The sequence below is a fragment of the Fusarium mangiferae genome (genome assembly GCF_900044065.1).
Source record: "Fusarium mangiferae strain MRC7560 genome assembly, contig: FMAN_scaffold010, whole genome shotgun sequence".
Classification (NCBI taxonomy): domain Eukaryota; kingdom Fungi; phylum Ascomycota; class Sordariomycetes; order Hypocreales; family Nectriaceae; genus Fusarium; species Fusarium mangiferae.
This window is the reverse complement of record NW_024573930.1, coordinates 1,790,391-1,806,556: the sequence shown is the minus strand read 5'-3', so window position 1 is coordinate 1,806,556 and position 16,166 is coordinate 1,790,391. Positions and strand designations below refer to the sequence as shown.

The following is a 16,166-nucleotide window of genomic DNA, read 5'->3' as shown; positions in this document are numbered from 1 at the left end:
CGAGAGTTTATAAGTGCTTGTCCACTCCTTCAGTCGATGTTAAAATGAAATATTGGTAGTGGAAGAATACTGCTTACATAATGCGTTCACACCTTGGTCTAGGTTAGCACTCGAAGACTCAATGACATCTCAACCATGAAGTGCTTTTATTATCATATATCGATGAGACGAAACGCGTTTTCGCTGCACCTCTCATCATGTGCCATGTTACAGGCTATACCACGAGCTGTTTTACGGCCCAAAGCTGCAAGGTTGCCTTTCATAATAAGCCCATTCAGAGCCTTTGCCTTGGCTATTGCTCATGACACCCCCAAATTACAGCTTCGAGATTATCAAGAAGAATGCATCGACTCAGTTCTTTCCTCTCTAAAGAGCGGTCACAAACGAGTCGGGATATCTCTAGCTACTGGTAGCGGTAAAACAGTAAGCGTGTTTCTCTTAGAATGAAAGCTCAGTCGATTGACATAAAGAAGGTCATCTTTACACAACTCATTGATAGAATCCCAACAGCAAATAAGGATGCGCAACAGACGCTAATATTGGCGCATCGTCGTGAGCTTGTGGAACAAGCAGCCAACCACTGTCAACGTGCGTATCCTGACAAGAGGATCGAGATCGAGATGGGTAATGTCCATGCAACGGGCACGGCAGATATCACAGTCGCCAGCGTACGAAGCATAACGTCACAAGGCCGTCTCAAGAAATTCGACCCGTCCCGCTTCAAGCTTTTGCTGGTCGACGAAGCCCATCACATCGTTGCTCCGGGGTACCTCAAAACCCTTCGTCACTTTGGATTAGATGAGAAGCGACTTGACTCCCCAAATCTAGTTGGTGTCTCCGCCACGTTCTCACGTTTTGATGGAGTGAAATTGGGCGCAGCCATCGACGAAATTGTTTACCACAAAGATTATGTAGATATGATCTCTAAGAAGTGGCTGTCGGACGTCATTTTTACAACGGTTGAGTCTAAGGCAAACTTATCCGAAGTTAAGAAGGGGGCTTTCGGCGATTATCTCCCTTCGGATTTATCCAAGGCTGTCAATACCAGCGAGATCAACGATATAACAGTCCGCAGCTGGATGGCGAAAGCTCCAGGAAGACAGTCAACACTTGTGTTTTGTGTTGATGTTGCCCATGTGGTGGAGCTGACAGATCGGTTCCGACAACATGGCTTTGACGCGAGATATGTTACTGGAGAGACCCCCAAGATTGAAAGAGGCGAGACGTTGAACTCGTTTAGAAAAGGAGAGTTTCCTGTGCTGGTTAATTGCGGTGTCTTCACTGAAGGAACTGATATCCCAAATATCGACTGCATTATCCTCGCGAGGCCGACGAGGTCCCGCAATTTGCTTGTTCAAATGATCGGCAGAGGAATGAGGTTGCATCCGGGAAAGAAGAACTGCCATATCATTGATCTGGTCTCGAGTTTGGACACTGGAATCGTGACGACACCAACGCTATTCGGTCTTGACCCTGATATTCTGGTCGAGAGGGCAACAGTGAATGACCTACGCAAGATCAAGGACACTGAGCATGTTACGTCTCAACAGCCTTTGTCATACCAGACAACTCCCGGACCCGGAGCCGATAGTGTCACATTCACAGACTATGACTCGGTTTTAGATCTTATCGCCGATACGTCTGGCGAGAAACACATCCGGGCCATAAGCAAGTATGCATGGGTTCAGGTCGGGAAAGAAAAGTTTGTCTTATCGTCACCGAGCGGTTCATATGTTCGAATCGAGCGGGTCAGTGAACAACTGAACACAAAGGGGCCTGTTTACCGAGCTATAGAGGTACGGGCTCTACCGCCTGGCGTAGCCAAAGCACCATACGCAATGCCACGGGAGATTCTCACGGCAGCCACATTCACTGATGCAGTGCATGGAGCGGACAGTTTCGCCGCCAAGATGTTCCCCCATACATTTATTCACCGCTACCAAAGATGGCGGACACTGCCGCCTACACAGGGACAAGTTGATTTCATCAATAAGATGCGGGGGAAGGCGGAGCCTTTGAAGCTCGAAAACCTGGACAAGGGCAAGGCTGCGGACATGATCACAAAGCTCAAGCATGGCGCGCGTGGTCACTTTGCTAGAATTGAGGCGGGACAGAGAAGACAAGATAGACAGGACCGGATGGCCGAGGCTAAGAGACTTCGGGAGCAGGTCAAAGTAGGACCTGTATCATCATAGTGCAAGGAATGAGCCACATGCAGCGGTGTCTGTGTTTGTGACTATATGTATAACACGGGATATGGATGGCAGCGGAGGGTTTTATGGACTTTTGTATATAAGTGTATTATATCCACTTACGGAATGTTTCCAGAAGTTGACACAGATCAATGTATGACCATACAACGTTACAAATAACCCGATCCACGAGTCTACCAGCGTATGCACCGGCTCTGCCGAAGATGCAACCGCCACAGAATGATCTCGTGTATACTCAGAACCCGGGACCAAGGGCGCAAACAGTTTATAAAGCTGGCTAAATCCTCATATATCGTTGACATCGAGATCTGTCCCTCGGCTCGTGACTCACTGACGGTGAAGGTAGGCGGGAGTCGTCAGCTCATTGAAGACGTTTGAGGGAGGGGACTTGGCCTTGTTACGTTGAATCCTAAAGCCTTGTACCAACACGAAGTCGGGCCACAACCTATATCAGTGAGAAATAAATACTCACAAACGTTTTTCGTGTGGCAATATATATGAACAGTGATAGGAATTTGCTTCCCTACTGAGTGAACTTTCTTCAACACTGGTAGAAAGCCGTTTACACTGGCTACTCCTGTTTAACAGCGCATTGCCAATTGTTCAGGCATTGTTGGTTCTATACAATCGACTTGTTCAGGTCTATTTGGTGAGTTGGGGTGTCAGGCACTGGCAGGCGGCTGCACAGCTATGTCCAGTCATTATTTGTTCACCTATGCCCATTGTGAATATTCCCCTCTCTCCTCCCGCGCACACAATACTTTCTCATTTTAGAATAAACTAAAATCTCTTTTTTCTTTCTGGATAGATTTGTTGGAGACTTGTTATCGGAGACACATCTTGGAGACCTGAACCCAACACCAACCTTCATCATGACGCCGAACAAGTTGTCCGACCCATACGCCCATACTCCTCCTCTTCCTCTCCTGATAGAGAACCCAGGCAAGGAGGTACCTCTCAATAGACGTCAGGAAGAGAAACAAGACACCTACCCCAGCTCACCATTTGGGAACAATCTCAAGGCATTCTCGCCACACAGTCCGCGAGCTCTCAAAGATTACCTCTGCAGCCCGAACCAGGGAGAAGTATCTTCAGTTGATCTTCACACCCCCCCTACCGACTCTCAAAGAGATAAACTCGGTTCTGGAGATGTGCGTGAAGCCAGGCACAAACGGAGCATCGACACCCAACTCAATCGACCTCGAGAGTATCACAAGCCTAAGACTAGCCACCGATCTCAGTTCACCATTCCAGAGCGAAAGCCCGGATTCAAACTGCTAGAGAACTGGCATTCCGAATCCAACTATCCTTGCAACAAAGATCATGCCGAACATAGTGATTCCACCTTTAAGCCTAGAGTCCTCGCTAAGCAGATCGACCCCGAGATACCTCTATCCTTACACAACTGGCATAGCGAAATCAACTTTCTCGAACCACTCGCTCTTGAAGCAGATATTCGCCAGGAGTATGCTGTTCATGCTACCTACAAGAAGCACCATCACGATGCTAGTGTCAAAAAGATCAATGATAAGCGACAGGCCACTGCAGAACAGGAGGCCATCAAGATGCTCGACTGGAACACTCCAATCGAATTCCATGATGTGCCCCGCCACGTACAACAAGCAATATACGACGACAAAGTTGAAGTTTCCGCTTTGACCAGAAAGATCGCCATCCGCGATGGACACGTCGAAGGCATGATTGCTGGAGAGTTCACTTTCCACCCAGATACCTCTCACTTACCACTTACTGAGGACCAGACGGCGGTTCTCCGTCAAGCTGAGAGTTTCCAGGGGCTGTTCTCGCTGGAAGAGGTCAATGAAGATGAATATAATATTCTTCAGAAGACCTCAAAGAAGGTTAAGCACCCAATCAAGTCCTCTTCCAAGTATGATCTGTGGCTCAAAGAGCAGTCATCCAATACCTGCCCAGCGGCTAAGTGGCTTGATGACGAGGCGGCCTTTTCGAAGAAAAGGGCATGCAACAAAGCCTTTTCCAAGCAGGTCAAACATCACTTCCCAACTTTCAACTCACCTCATCTGAAACAACTTCCCAAGGCCATCGACACCAGCAGACTTGAGTGGGAAACCGACTATTTCCCCTATATACTCCCTGAGACTGATAATGACTCTAAGCGCCACAATATGTACGAAACTCGTGTCAAGGTTGATGTCCCAAGATGGTTCCCAACCTTCACCAGCTATGGAGTTGTCCCCATCAACCGCCGCAACAGCATCGAGAAGCAGTACAAGGAATTCCTCACCCATATCTGGAGACTCGAGAACCAGATGCGCAGCAAGAAAAACAACAACAAGTGGGATAAGAAATGGCACGAACCCAGCTCTCGCTGGTCCGAACCTTTCCAGAAGGCGAGCGGTGGCTAGTGGAAATGCCGTATCGACCCTGGCAAGCCGGTAGAGGAGCAGTTCTGTCACAAGTATCACAAAGGTCAAGAATGGGTCACGTTTGAAAAGGCCGCGCCGCGCGATCTTGTCGAGCAAGATGTGGTTTCTGGGGAATTCAGCTTCGATGATGTTTTCGACACGGACGGTAGTGATGACAACAAAGCCATTGGTACGAAGAAGCCCGAAGTTTGTCTCAAGGAGATCGAAACGGCGGTGAAGAAGGCCATTGCGAAGGTTGGTATATGAGCGTGGAATGTGACCACAAGAAGTGAGGCTGATTATCTACGAGATGTGAAGGCAAGGAAAGGAGACGTCGATGAAGGATAGGTGATGGTCATGTCATTATAGAACGTTTTCGCATAGGCAGATAACTTTGGATAACGTTCTGACGTGCTAAATATGCTACACTGCGTTTCCCAGGCTTGACGTTTAGTAAATAAACGAAATATGCTATATATTACATAGAATACAAAAGATGCACGTTAGTGGCCATTCCGCGTTAATCCTGTGAGCCTTCGATGTTAATGACAGACATATCAACCACCACCTCTTCGTCCTCAGTCTTAGCCTTCTCCAGCAGGGGTAGCATTTCACCTCCCCTCATCAACACAAGCTTGTTATTATCCTCTCCATACTTCAAACCAACTGTAACTCCATCTAGACCCATCGCTTGAGCCTTGATATTCCATATCAGTTGCAGAACATCTCCCTCCTTGGAGCAACACACATAGCCTAGCGCCACATCCGCAGAGTGCATCTCGCCCTGCACACCCTTCGTGGCTGGTTTCTCACCCACCAGGAGGCCCAGGACATCATTGCCTCGCCATCCCGGAGGAGCTGCTGCCATAGCGCCCTTGAGCTCGCGAACGTACATTGGGCTTGCACTCCGAGCACCCGCTTTGCATTGGAGAACCACTCTGAATGTTTGTGTTGTGGAGGGGAGTGTCCATATCCCTAGAAGATCCATGCCACGGTCTGACTGCCCGCCAACGCGTTTGAGAAAGAAGCCATACTGTGATAGTGCATCGGCGACTGTATATTCGTAATGGGTGCCTCTGTAGACCGTGGATCTTTTGTTTAAGCTGACACGTTCCACGTATGATAAGAAGGAGTTGAGATCGGAGTGCTCCTTGGTCGGAGCATCGGGATATATTAATTCAAAGGGTTTTGGAGCCTTGGCTTTGCGCTTGCTCATCAGCCTTGCACCATGTATTGCGCGGCACCATTTCGTCGACAGATTTACATGCCTTGAGACATTAAAAGAGCCTCGGGACAAAATAGGCATTATTCATAGATTGTTGGCCGACATATCAAACCTTTCCTTCTCAAAACCGTGGGCTGTGAAGATTTGAGACTGAATATGCATTAAACGGGGTTACATATAACCCTGTCAACGTTTTCCAAGTAATATCATTCGAGCTAGGTTGGAGATGAGTGTATTGTGAGAGATGATCAACTGTTCTCACTTAGAGTAACTACATTAGTCTTGAGTTTGGGACTATTCATTAGGACTTGGTAGATGGAACACTTGAGCTTGATTTGCGCCTTGCATCGCCTTGTCAGTTAAGCTGAGCAGAAACCATACAATCACTCAAAACCACAGCCATGCTATGAACTGTGAGTTCGACAGTCTATCCATTGTTGAATTCGATCGCTTTTTTTCTTCTTGACATATATGTAGACATATCCAATACTTTGACTATTTCACATGTAAGATCCCTGGCGCCAGCGCAGCACAACATCCACTCGTCATACAACATATCTAGCAATTATACAAAAATGGCCAGTAAAACTGGTCCTCTTCACAAATCATAGCATATCGCCCTCTGCGTGATCTTGCATGCCTGGTGGGAATATACTGTTGGCCAGGCGTGATGCCGGTTGGGGCGGTGGTTTCTCTCTGCTCCTCTCGTCTCGTGAACGGCTGCTTGGCCCACGTCTCATCCTCGACTGAGGTCTTCGTGTTGCGGGCTTGATCATATTCTCCAAGTAAAAGGCGCTTTCGGTATGCCCTGTACCAGGCCTCTCATCATCGGCATCAGAGAAGCCTCCCACATACTCATCGTCAGAAACAATATCGCCCATCTGTGGTTGATAAGAAGCTGGAGCGGAGGGTGATGTGATGGATCTGGAATGCAGGCCTGGTCTGGCAGTAGGAATTACCACACTGAAGGCGCCCGGATTCATAGTATTCGAGCTTGCCTCCCTCAATAATCCTGGAGATCGATCGGAGAATCCATTTTGGAAGGAGGTATTGTTCGAGGCTTCGTGAAGAATCGGCAGAATCTGCTCATCGTAAAGTTCCGCTCCAGGTTCGAAGGACTCCGGGGTATATTCTGTGATTGTTCTGGAAGATCTGCCATCGTCATCCGTCGTAGGACTGGATGGCTCTTCGAAGAAATCGTCAAGGCTGTCCAGTTTAGTTGCAAGATCCCCTGAGTGAACGTCTCCGCGTCCTTCATCAGACAGCATCGTTTCGGTTCGTTCTGGTGCGCCAAAGTAGTTGTATGGAAAGTCATCGGCATGAAACTCAACATCGGGGGTAGGCGAAGTTTCGGTCAACATCCCTTCTGAGCCCTGACAAGTATAGAAAGCGGCATGAATATTGGCCCGCGTCGCATCTGTCTTCTTCGCAGGCATAGGAATGGCCCATCCTGATGCCTCGGGTATCCCAAACAAACTCTGCGTACGCTCGTATTCCTTGCGGATCGCCCTCGAGGTTGGCCGTGTCATGCTCATCCTCAAATGGTGCTTGTCCATATGATTTCCAGACATGGTCATGATGTTGTCCAACACCTCAAGCGCCTCCATACAGAACTCTGTCTGTAGGAGCCGAAGAAGTGGGGAGATCAGATCGGATCCATGACCAGCGAGCTCGGGTTTGCGCATGTCCACTTCAGGGATTGCGACACAAAGGATCCTCATGGTCTGGATCTTCACCCACGACAACGAGTTTGTGAGGAGCCCGGTTAGGAAAGTCACCATCTGGAAGTCCATCTGGGGGAGATAGTACTCTCGTAAAGCTCCCCATAGCTCAACAATGAAGTCTTTGCTGCTGTCCTGTACATTTCCCATTGCGAAATCTTCCAGAGCCTCGGCGATACCAGCCAAGCCTTGGTTATCGGCTTCTTCCTGGAGAAGTCTTGCTGTCTGAATAACGCTTTCGTCCGAGGTGGACCTCTCAAGTTCGTTCAAGAAACGCGGGAAGTTGGCCAGTAACGAGAAGAATAGACGGGACTCGTCGCCCACTAAGCCGTCGCTTGGTAGGTGTACCAACTTATCTATTGTGTCGAGAGTTGGTTGCCAACAAAGCGACGATCGCAAACCCTTGTGAAGTAGAGGCTGGATACCTTCGAATATTCCCTCCCAGCGAGACGGCTGGCCGTCGGCAAGTATTCGTCGCACATTTGGTGAGCTCAAATCCAATTTTGAGAGAAACTTGTTGAGCATTTCGACCGCTTCCAAGAACTCCCGCTCGTTAATAGACTCTAGACAAGCACAGGTCGTCCAAAACAGCTGTGGGAAGTTAAGAAGATCTTCAGCATCAAGCTTCACAATGATGGTCTTCAAAGTCGTCAAGATTTCCATGGAGAAGGATTGGATTTCTGGGTCTTCATCAGCAATAGTATTGGACAATCGAGCAAGCATGTCTCCAAGCATTGGCTGGTCCACAGATGTAAGAACGCATCTGAAGATTTGGAATGACCGGCAAGCAAGATGTCGAACTGGGCAGGATGTCGCCCAAGTTAGCGAAAGGCGTCCCCAATGCTCTTTGATTCCAGGAAAGGTCGTCTCGAAGGTTTTGATAACCTCTGTTGTAAGGAATTCCATACTTGGTGGCACTTTGCTATCGTGATCATCAACCTTGCCGTTGCTATCCTCATATCCCCAAACCACAGAGCGATCGTGCCGACGAATCATGTCGATCAGATCTTCGATGACTGTCTTGTCAACATCCTGAGTCTGCTCATCTATCTGCGATATGACCACCTCATGAATAAGATGCACGAGCATCTCTCGTGCCTGCTCCTGAACCAACGGAGTGTAATGATCCCAAAGGACGGTGACGACCTGAAGAAGAAGCGGGACGTTTTCGTGGGTAAGGTTAACTGGAGATACCATTAGATCCACAAGTAGGATCAGTGACAGTTGGCCGAGAGAAAACCCAGCTTGCTTGGTTCCAACTGGAAGAGCCTCGGCCAAGTTAGCACAGTAGGGCAGAAGGTTAATGTCAGCTGGGGGCTCAACAGCATCTCGCTTCTCGTTCGGTACCATGGCCTTCGGGGTTATTTGCATAAGAAGGAATTCAACAACCTTAATGCCAGGCGTGCTATTGGTTGTTGAGAGAAAAACAACAATTTGCTTAGCATACTCAACGAAGTTCTGCTCCCGGCGCTCAAGACACAGCTGCATGATGAATTCGAGAACCAATCGGACGTTTCCTGGGTAAGGCCCAGTTGCAAGAGCTTGCCAAAGAGCTTGAACCTCATTATGTAGTGCGCCGCTGGACTTGATAGTAATCTCGAGTAGGTTTGCAAGCAATACGAATGACTGTGCCGCAGGTCCACCACTGGGGTCCAATTTTAACTCAATGGACTGAATCCAAGGCAACATGACTGCAACAACATTTCGCTGAGCAGCAGGTTGAAGATCCTTGAAGTAGAGGGTGAACTCGGAGAAGATATGAAATGCCAGTTCTGTGTGTTGCTTGGCAAGGCGTTTGGAGATTTCGAACTGTGCTAGTTTGTACACAGCCTGCGTTTTGTCTGAGATGCTGATGTCAAAGTCTTGAATCTTGGAGTTTCTCTGTTGACGTGTCTCCAAGCTCCGAAGGACAGTCGAAGACTTGGACCGAATCTCGCTTTGATCATTGCCCAATGTGAACAGACACAAACCAAGGAGCTTCCAGAACGGACAAGGATAATCAATGTGATCCTGGAGAACTTGTGTGACCACCGTGAAATAGCTTTCGAGGACTTTAGGGGCCTCGGCCAAATAGCAACGTGCAATACAGTGCTCCATCAAGTAAGGAACCTCCTGGTTGTGGACAATTAGGTTCTGGAGGGCTCTTCTGCCAATGACGTTCATCTTATCGCTTCCCGAGTTGAAAATAGAGTCGATCCAAGCAAGCATACGTCGAACATCAAACTGAAGAACCACGTTACTCTCTGTTGTGACGCTAATCGGTCCGCCACATAAAGCAGCCATTGCACTGAGGGCTGCAGTCCGAAGGTTTCTCTTCTCTATCTCCATTGCAGCGGTAGCAGTGCCTCGCTCGCCCAAGGTCTGTTGGTCAATTAGCGACTGCCGCATGGTGTCCTCTCGAGCACGGATCTGGTTCTGATTCGGCGAGAATCCGCACCAGTCCTCCATCAGCGAGAACGCAGATTTTCGGGATTCAAAAGTCATCCATCGGGATGGATCTTTGGTTCTGTTAATTCCTTCAAATAGTGCTTCCATCAGTCCACAGTAATGGCGTCGGAGCTTCTGGAATTCCCAATCCATCTGGACTTCTCCGTCCATCAGGAATAGCTTCAGGTCCTTTGTATATGTAGTGAGAGTGGTTAAGAAAAACTCGCCGTTGTAAACTTCGGGGTCTCTAAGGAAATGCGAAGTCAACTTGAAAACATGGGTGATCTCCGTTCTGAGAAGGTCCATCTTCCGGTTCCTCCTAGGATTGCTGTTTGTCCTCTGATGTATCCGAGCCCGTGCCTCATCGTTACATCGAGAGACTTGACCTTGTAGTTCCTCAAGAAGAGTCCGATAAATATGAATGTTGATGGACCCCATAGCAACAACAACAGCGTCCCGAACAGAAGCGGAGGAGACGGACAGCATGGGAATGAGGTACTTGAACAACATCCGAGCCGTCACAATCTTATCTTTAGACGACGCTTTCGATGCCTTCCGGACGTGCTGGGGATCCTGAGCCGTTGGCAACGCGCCTGGGTCTGCCAGTGTTGTGCAAGCAAAGATCAGATACAGCTTCCATTGCTCCACCATCACCTCTGGATGGGTTGTCGCAGATCGGGCCCCTAGCCTAGCACTTCCTGGCTCGTTGTTGTAGTACAAGCCTCTTGAAGGCTCGGAGAGATACACGATTGGCTTGTACATCTGCAAAATACGATTGCAAATGAGATCGCGACAGATAGTGACTGTAAACGGGCATTTCTCATAGGCCATGCGAATGAGCTTAGGGAAGATTTTAAACCACAAAGTCGTATCATAAGAGACATCACTGGCACAAAGCTCAACCAGAGCACCTTGGTTATTGGCGTTTTGTAGACCCCGTTGCAATCGGCTTCGTTCAGCAACAGATAGCTGCTCGTCGTTGAAATCCATGACCTTACTAGACTCGTTTTCAAGGATATCAATCAGTCTCATGGAATCCTTATCCTCGGAAGCTTCTTTCCCGAGGGCCTTGTCAAATTCAACAATCAAACGAAGAACTGTCACTGCAAAGTGACGAACTCGTCGTGATTGAGAACATAGGAAAAACAATCCATGGGCCTCAGCCTGGTCAACCTCAGCCCAGATACTAGATATATCAAGCTTGATAGCTCTTTTATCAGATGCATTAGCTTCAGGTTGGTCTGGAGCAGCATCTCGGGTCTTTTGTCTGATTTCCTCGATCCATATCTGTAGCAGTTCAACGTATAAGCGTAGGGTGTTCTCGATATGACTGTGGCCAAGCATTCCGCCATCAGACATTGTCGAGTATCGATCATCGAAGTTGAAGATGAAACGAGCGAATCCCATAGTGACTTGTTGAGCATGCGATTGTCTGGCAATGGCTTTCAAAGAATTGGCAGATGACTCCGCAATATTATACTGCACATGGGCTGTTCCAGTACACAGCAAATTGATCAGAGAGTTGAAAGGTATGTCAACAGAAAGACAACGGGGTAACGCCTGAACAGCAACATGTAAGAGTTCATAAAACGCTTGTTTTTGATCCGCGGCACTCTGATGGTCGTCTTTGCGAGAGAAGGTAAAGGTTTCAGTAATAGGGGTTTTTGGCAAAGGGCTATTGAATTTCTCATCCAAGGCTGCTTGTCCACCAAAAGTATTGTCACAAATAATCGTGATTTTTCCAAGAATTTCACAGAACTTGAGATAGAAGTCTCGGACTCCGTCAGTCAAGACGTGAGTTAAGACAGGGCGAGTAATGTACTCCTCCTTCGAATGCGCATCTGGTTGTGATAGCGGAGAGTTGCGTGCCGAAGACATAGCAGGGGAGGCAGGAAATCGATCGTGAGTCGAACTCGAGTTTGGACTTTCAAAGAATTGCGGGAAAGGAGGTCGTCCTTGCTCGCCCTTCTCCAAATCCGACATTATGTATAGGAAAGCCCTTATGCCAACAACAACCCGGTCAGGGTCCAGTTGCTCAACTTTCAACTCTTTGTTGGCAGTAAAAAGTTCAGCATTGATAAGAGGAAACACAACATTCCTGAAGCAGTATTCAGGATACTTAAAGCCAACGATCCGAATGATCTGGATCAGAGGTTCAGTGCACGGAGTATCCGATGCAACTAAACTTCGCTTGGATGATGGCAAAACGAGTTTCATGACCTCGTCGATTTTGCGGAGGCTATTTTGGAAGGTCTCATTAGTTCGATACAGGAATGTCCATAACAAGCGAGAGATGACCTGAAGACAAAGGGGTTTAGTCATTCGATCCTTGACTTTAGTTTGTAAAGGCAATATCAACTGCAGCCATTGTGATCCAAAATTGTCTGGAGAGGATACACAAAGCAAAGTCGCAGTAAGAGGGAATGCGAAGTTCCAATGCCTCGGTTTCATAAACATTTGTGCAAGGCGAGGTCCGACAGCAGCGAGTACTTCCGCCCATTTTGGATGCATGAAATGGCTGTTGCTGGCCTTTGCGGCGATTGGAAGAAGAAGCATCTCTATCACTTGGCAGAAGGCTGTCTTGACTTTTTGACCGTGGGATTTCTGGAACAGGCGGCCAAGTGAGATGAGAAAATCGCAGGATTGCTCCCATGACTCTTCGGGGGAGATCTTGAGCTTTAGGTGCTTCATACCCCCCAAAACAAGTTCTACTTTTCCCTCGGCATCTCGACCGGAAGAGGAGGTTGGGCTTTTGACCACACGTTCTTGGAGAGAGCTGTCCAAGTCTTCAATGAACCTCCTGGTAACTCCACCAAAGTTAATGCCACTCATGTGTCCCAGCAACTGAGCAAAAAGGTTCCAATTGGCAAGTTTCAAAGGCGACACCATCAACTGCTCAGTATCGGCGATTTTTAGTTGTCCGAATATGATACTTTCCAGCTTATCCTCCATTTCGGCGGTGATAGACGGCAGGTTACTCTGACTGATGACTTCGAGGAGAACGCGACAAAGAATGTATATAGATACGGTCGATCGACGTTCAGCTTGTGCTACAAATTCTTGCCTTGCTGCGAGTGTTGGCGGACCATTTGGGAAAACAGAATCAGGACCTCCTTGGCCAGGCATCGCAGCTTGTACTGGCTCCGTATTTCTTCGAACAAGAGGTGCCCCCGCCGCGGCATTTCGAGATTGCTGAAGATGACTGCGAGCTTCGTTGGCAGCATCACTTTTACTTTTTCTCCAGAGCATCATCGAGTCTATCAGGGCTTTCGGTTTAGGGCTAGCGATATGGCCCAGAGCAACAATCAACTGATCGAACGCTGGGTCAACACCTGGTCCGCATATTTGTTCAACATTGGGTTCGGGATCAAACGGAACCGTGATGCATTCTGTCAACTTCTCCTCCGCCTGTGCAATAAACTATTTCAAGTTAGTTGTGGTACGCATTTACACACTAAAGTTTATACTGACTGAGGTGAACAAGACATGAAGCGCATATTCGCCAACCGTCTTTTGCTCATCCTTGTGACGTGAAGAGTGAGAGTGATGGGGGGTATGGTCGCGCCGAGATTTACTATGCATTCGTTCGAGCTTTCGTTGGGTCATGCCATATGGAGCATCAGAAGCATTAGGACGGTCCAAAGGTGCAACATTTCCGGAGAGAGATGTAGGTGGCCGAGAAGGATAACCGGCGTCGCCATCGATACGGGTGGTCACCGATTGCATGTCTGAGCGATCAAAGCCGACGCCAGCGGCTGCTATCATCTGCGGGCTGAGGGGACTGGAGCTGGTGCTGGCCAAGCTGCCATTTCTCGAGTGTTGAATGCCGTGGACAATCGAAGTTTGACGATGATGGCCGTATGCGGCGCTCTTCGGATCGATAATGCGCTCTACGACTCCGCCAAGAGGGCTCCTCGAATGAAGTCGTGGCGAGGTCAAGGGCGGGTGCGTCTGGGGGATCTTTTCGGCGGACGATTCTCGTGAGTGCGCAAATCGATGGGCGACCGGCGATTCTGAAGCTACAGGGCGTAATGTTCTATCCCACTTCTTCTCATCATCATCTTCTTCTTCCTCCTCCTCTTCGAGTCTAGGAACAGGCCGGGGAGAGAACCTGAGCGTATCCTGCAGGTGGTCCGGCAGCGGCTGCGACGGCACTATGGGTCACACAAGGGGGTTAGTGAACAAAAGATATATCTTTGCAGAATGTTTGAAGATGTTGGTGAAACGACAGCGGAGACGCCTAGAGCAGGGTCTGCATGTAAGCACCGCCAACTCTGCTTATTTTGCGGTTATAAATACTGAAGACCCCGCCAAGCTGAATTGTCTGGATGGTCTTGGGGAAAACTGATGACGAAGGTATTCCCGCGATACAGCCCAGATTTTAGAGGTGGTGCGGGAAGAGAGGGGTTGGTGTTGGTGTTGGTGTCAGGTACTGAACGTATTGGAGTGTGGACACCCTTTCTAGGGATTTGGACTTACCCATCCTCAAGTTCTATGTCGCAGTCCCATGATCTATGTTGATTCTTCAATCTCAATGTCAGTATCGCAACTGAGCAAAAACAAAAGCAGGGGAACACGAGAAAGGCGAAGGGTATTTACGGGTCTGAAGGGATGCAACTATGCATGTGCAGTACACGAGGGAGTCTTTTGACAACAAAGACAAAGACCCAAGAGACCGACTGACTTTGACGGCTGGACCACGCGCAATGACGCTACCGTCAGCTTGCCCATGTATTGGCCCGGCCCGCTGAATGGCTTGTCCGACAAGCCTTTGTAGAGGGCTGTTATGGAGCCAAAGGAACCCAGGGAGCTCTAACACATGGCACACATGGCAATCGATTCGTAGTGTTCTTTGGGCCATATCCTTGCTATCTGCAAGGGCCATGGCCTATCAACGGAACTAGGATCAACCGACATGGGATGACGGGCCCTTGGGAGACAGCGCGCCACTTCTTGCCTGTCAATTGGCTTCCGGGCTTCTTGGGAGGGGGCTTGGGTGATCCTCATGGCTCAGTGTTCGAAATGCTATCTGAGAGGCATCTATTCACAAGAATGACTCGGTGAAGCTTGAGGGATGAATACGCCCCACTGCCAAAGCTGGTGTATTATCAGAACATAAACAGGAGTACGCCTGCACTTGTTAGCAAGGATCAACGGACCCGGATGCTCATCAGCGTAGCACTTGTTTTCTCCGCTGATCATTGTGCCAGCTAGGGGAGGAAAGAAAACTCAGGGACTTAATCCTAAGCGACAAAAAGATTTAGGCAACTTTACATAAATTTAGGATATCCTTTGTTGAGTTTATCTTGACACCTCATATCAAGGTACGGTGTTTTCTTGCCCCCTGAGGGCCAGTATGAAATTGCTTAGAAGATAACCCTTGAGTTAGCACAATGGACCTGGGTATCTCCATGTCGTTCAATATCTCGCCATAAGCACCGCACACAACTTCATTATGCGAAGGGATGGTATAAGCAAGGTTTCCATGAGTCAGGGACATATAATATCTATGATATCTCCGCTTCATCCTAGCAGCTCGCTAGCAGAACACGTAGGGTCAAAGACTAGATACATTGAAGCACCACTCGAGTAGCTGAGACTAATTAGAACACATGCCATTTTATCATAAAGGTGACTAGAAACATATATTAAGCAATGCGACCTGCTTGGTAGACCTGGCCAAACCACAAGCATTGGTTTATAGAGCCTGCATAGAAATTTCGCAGGTATTCATGTGAGACAATCTTGTGTCATGGTTGTCGATGTCCCGCATTCCAATGGGTGATTGACATTGAGCAAGCAAATTGGTAATGGTACCTTAGGCTGTCTTGGCAGCAATGAATGTCAAAGAAAAAAAGGTAAATGCCACATAGGAAAACTCATAAAGAAGGTCCATGATTTCTATTGTTCTGATTCAAATACCTACCTGCACAGTCGTCTGCTGATAACAGCCACACTACATGGTGTGTTCAGCGGTTTGTCTCTGGACTGCACAGGTTTTCTTCAATTTGAGGGGTTGAGGCATGTGCACTCGGCACTTCAAAGGAGCCGCGGATCAAAACATCGGGATAGTTTCCGCAAAAGAATAGAGGGCGGAACTAAAGTCCAATGTTGTAAGGCGATTCGAAGATCTTGTGGTAAATTTTCTAGCTACATAAATATGAGGAGCAGAACTAACGAAGATAGTCGATGAGAG

At 48.3% G+C, this 16,166-nt stretch overlaps 4 protein-coding genes across 4 annotated transcripts; 2 read left to right on the top strand and 2 right to left on the bottom strand.

Moving 5' to 3' along the window:
- Window positions 1-162: 162 nt before the first annotated feature.
- Window positions 163-2,195, top strand: FMAN_02680 (uncharacterized protein; the record flags this gene model as incomplete). The annotated part of the gene is made up of 2 exons (XM_041820273.1): window positions 163-423; window positions 474-2,195. 2 exons carry the CDS (start codon window positions 163-165, stop codon window positions 2,193-2,195), a joined length of 1,983 nt encoding a protein of 660 aa, XP_041686169.1.
- An 890-nt stretch (window positions 2,196-3,085) lies between these two features.
- On the top strand, window positions 3,086-4,631 carry FMAN_02679 (uncharacterized protein; the record flags this gene model as incomplete). The annotated part of the gene is made up of 2 exons (XM_041820272.1): window positions 3,086-4,293; window positions 4,349-4,631. 2 exons carry the CDS (start codon window positions 3,086-3,088, stop codon window positions 4,629-4,631), a joined length of 1,491 nt encoding a protein of 496 aa, XP_041686168.1.
- A 486-nt stretch (window positions 4,632-5,117) lies between these two features.
- Window positions 5,118-5,813, bottom strand: FMAN_16184 (uncharacterized protein; the record flags this gene model as incomplete). The annotated part of the gene is made up of 1 exon (XM_041820271.1): window positions 5,118-5,813. One exon carries the CDS (start codon window positions 5,811-5,813, stop codon window positions 5,118-5,120), a length of 696 nt encoding a protein of 231 aa, XP_041686167.1.
- Window positions 5,814-6,427: 614 nt separating this feature from the next.
- Window positions 6,428-14,453, bottom strand: FMAN_02678 (uncharacterized protein; the record flags this gene model as incomplete). Its single annotated transcript, XM_041820270.1, has 3 exons — window positions 6,428-13,390; window positions 13,442-14,124; window positions 14,450-14,453. 3 exons carry the CDS (start codon window positions 14,451-14,453, stop codon window positions 6,428-6,430), a joined length of 7,650 nt encoding a protein of 2,549 aa, XP_041686166.1.
- Window positions 14,454-16,166: the final 1,713 nt, after the last annotated feature.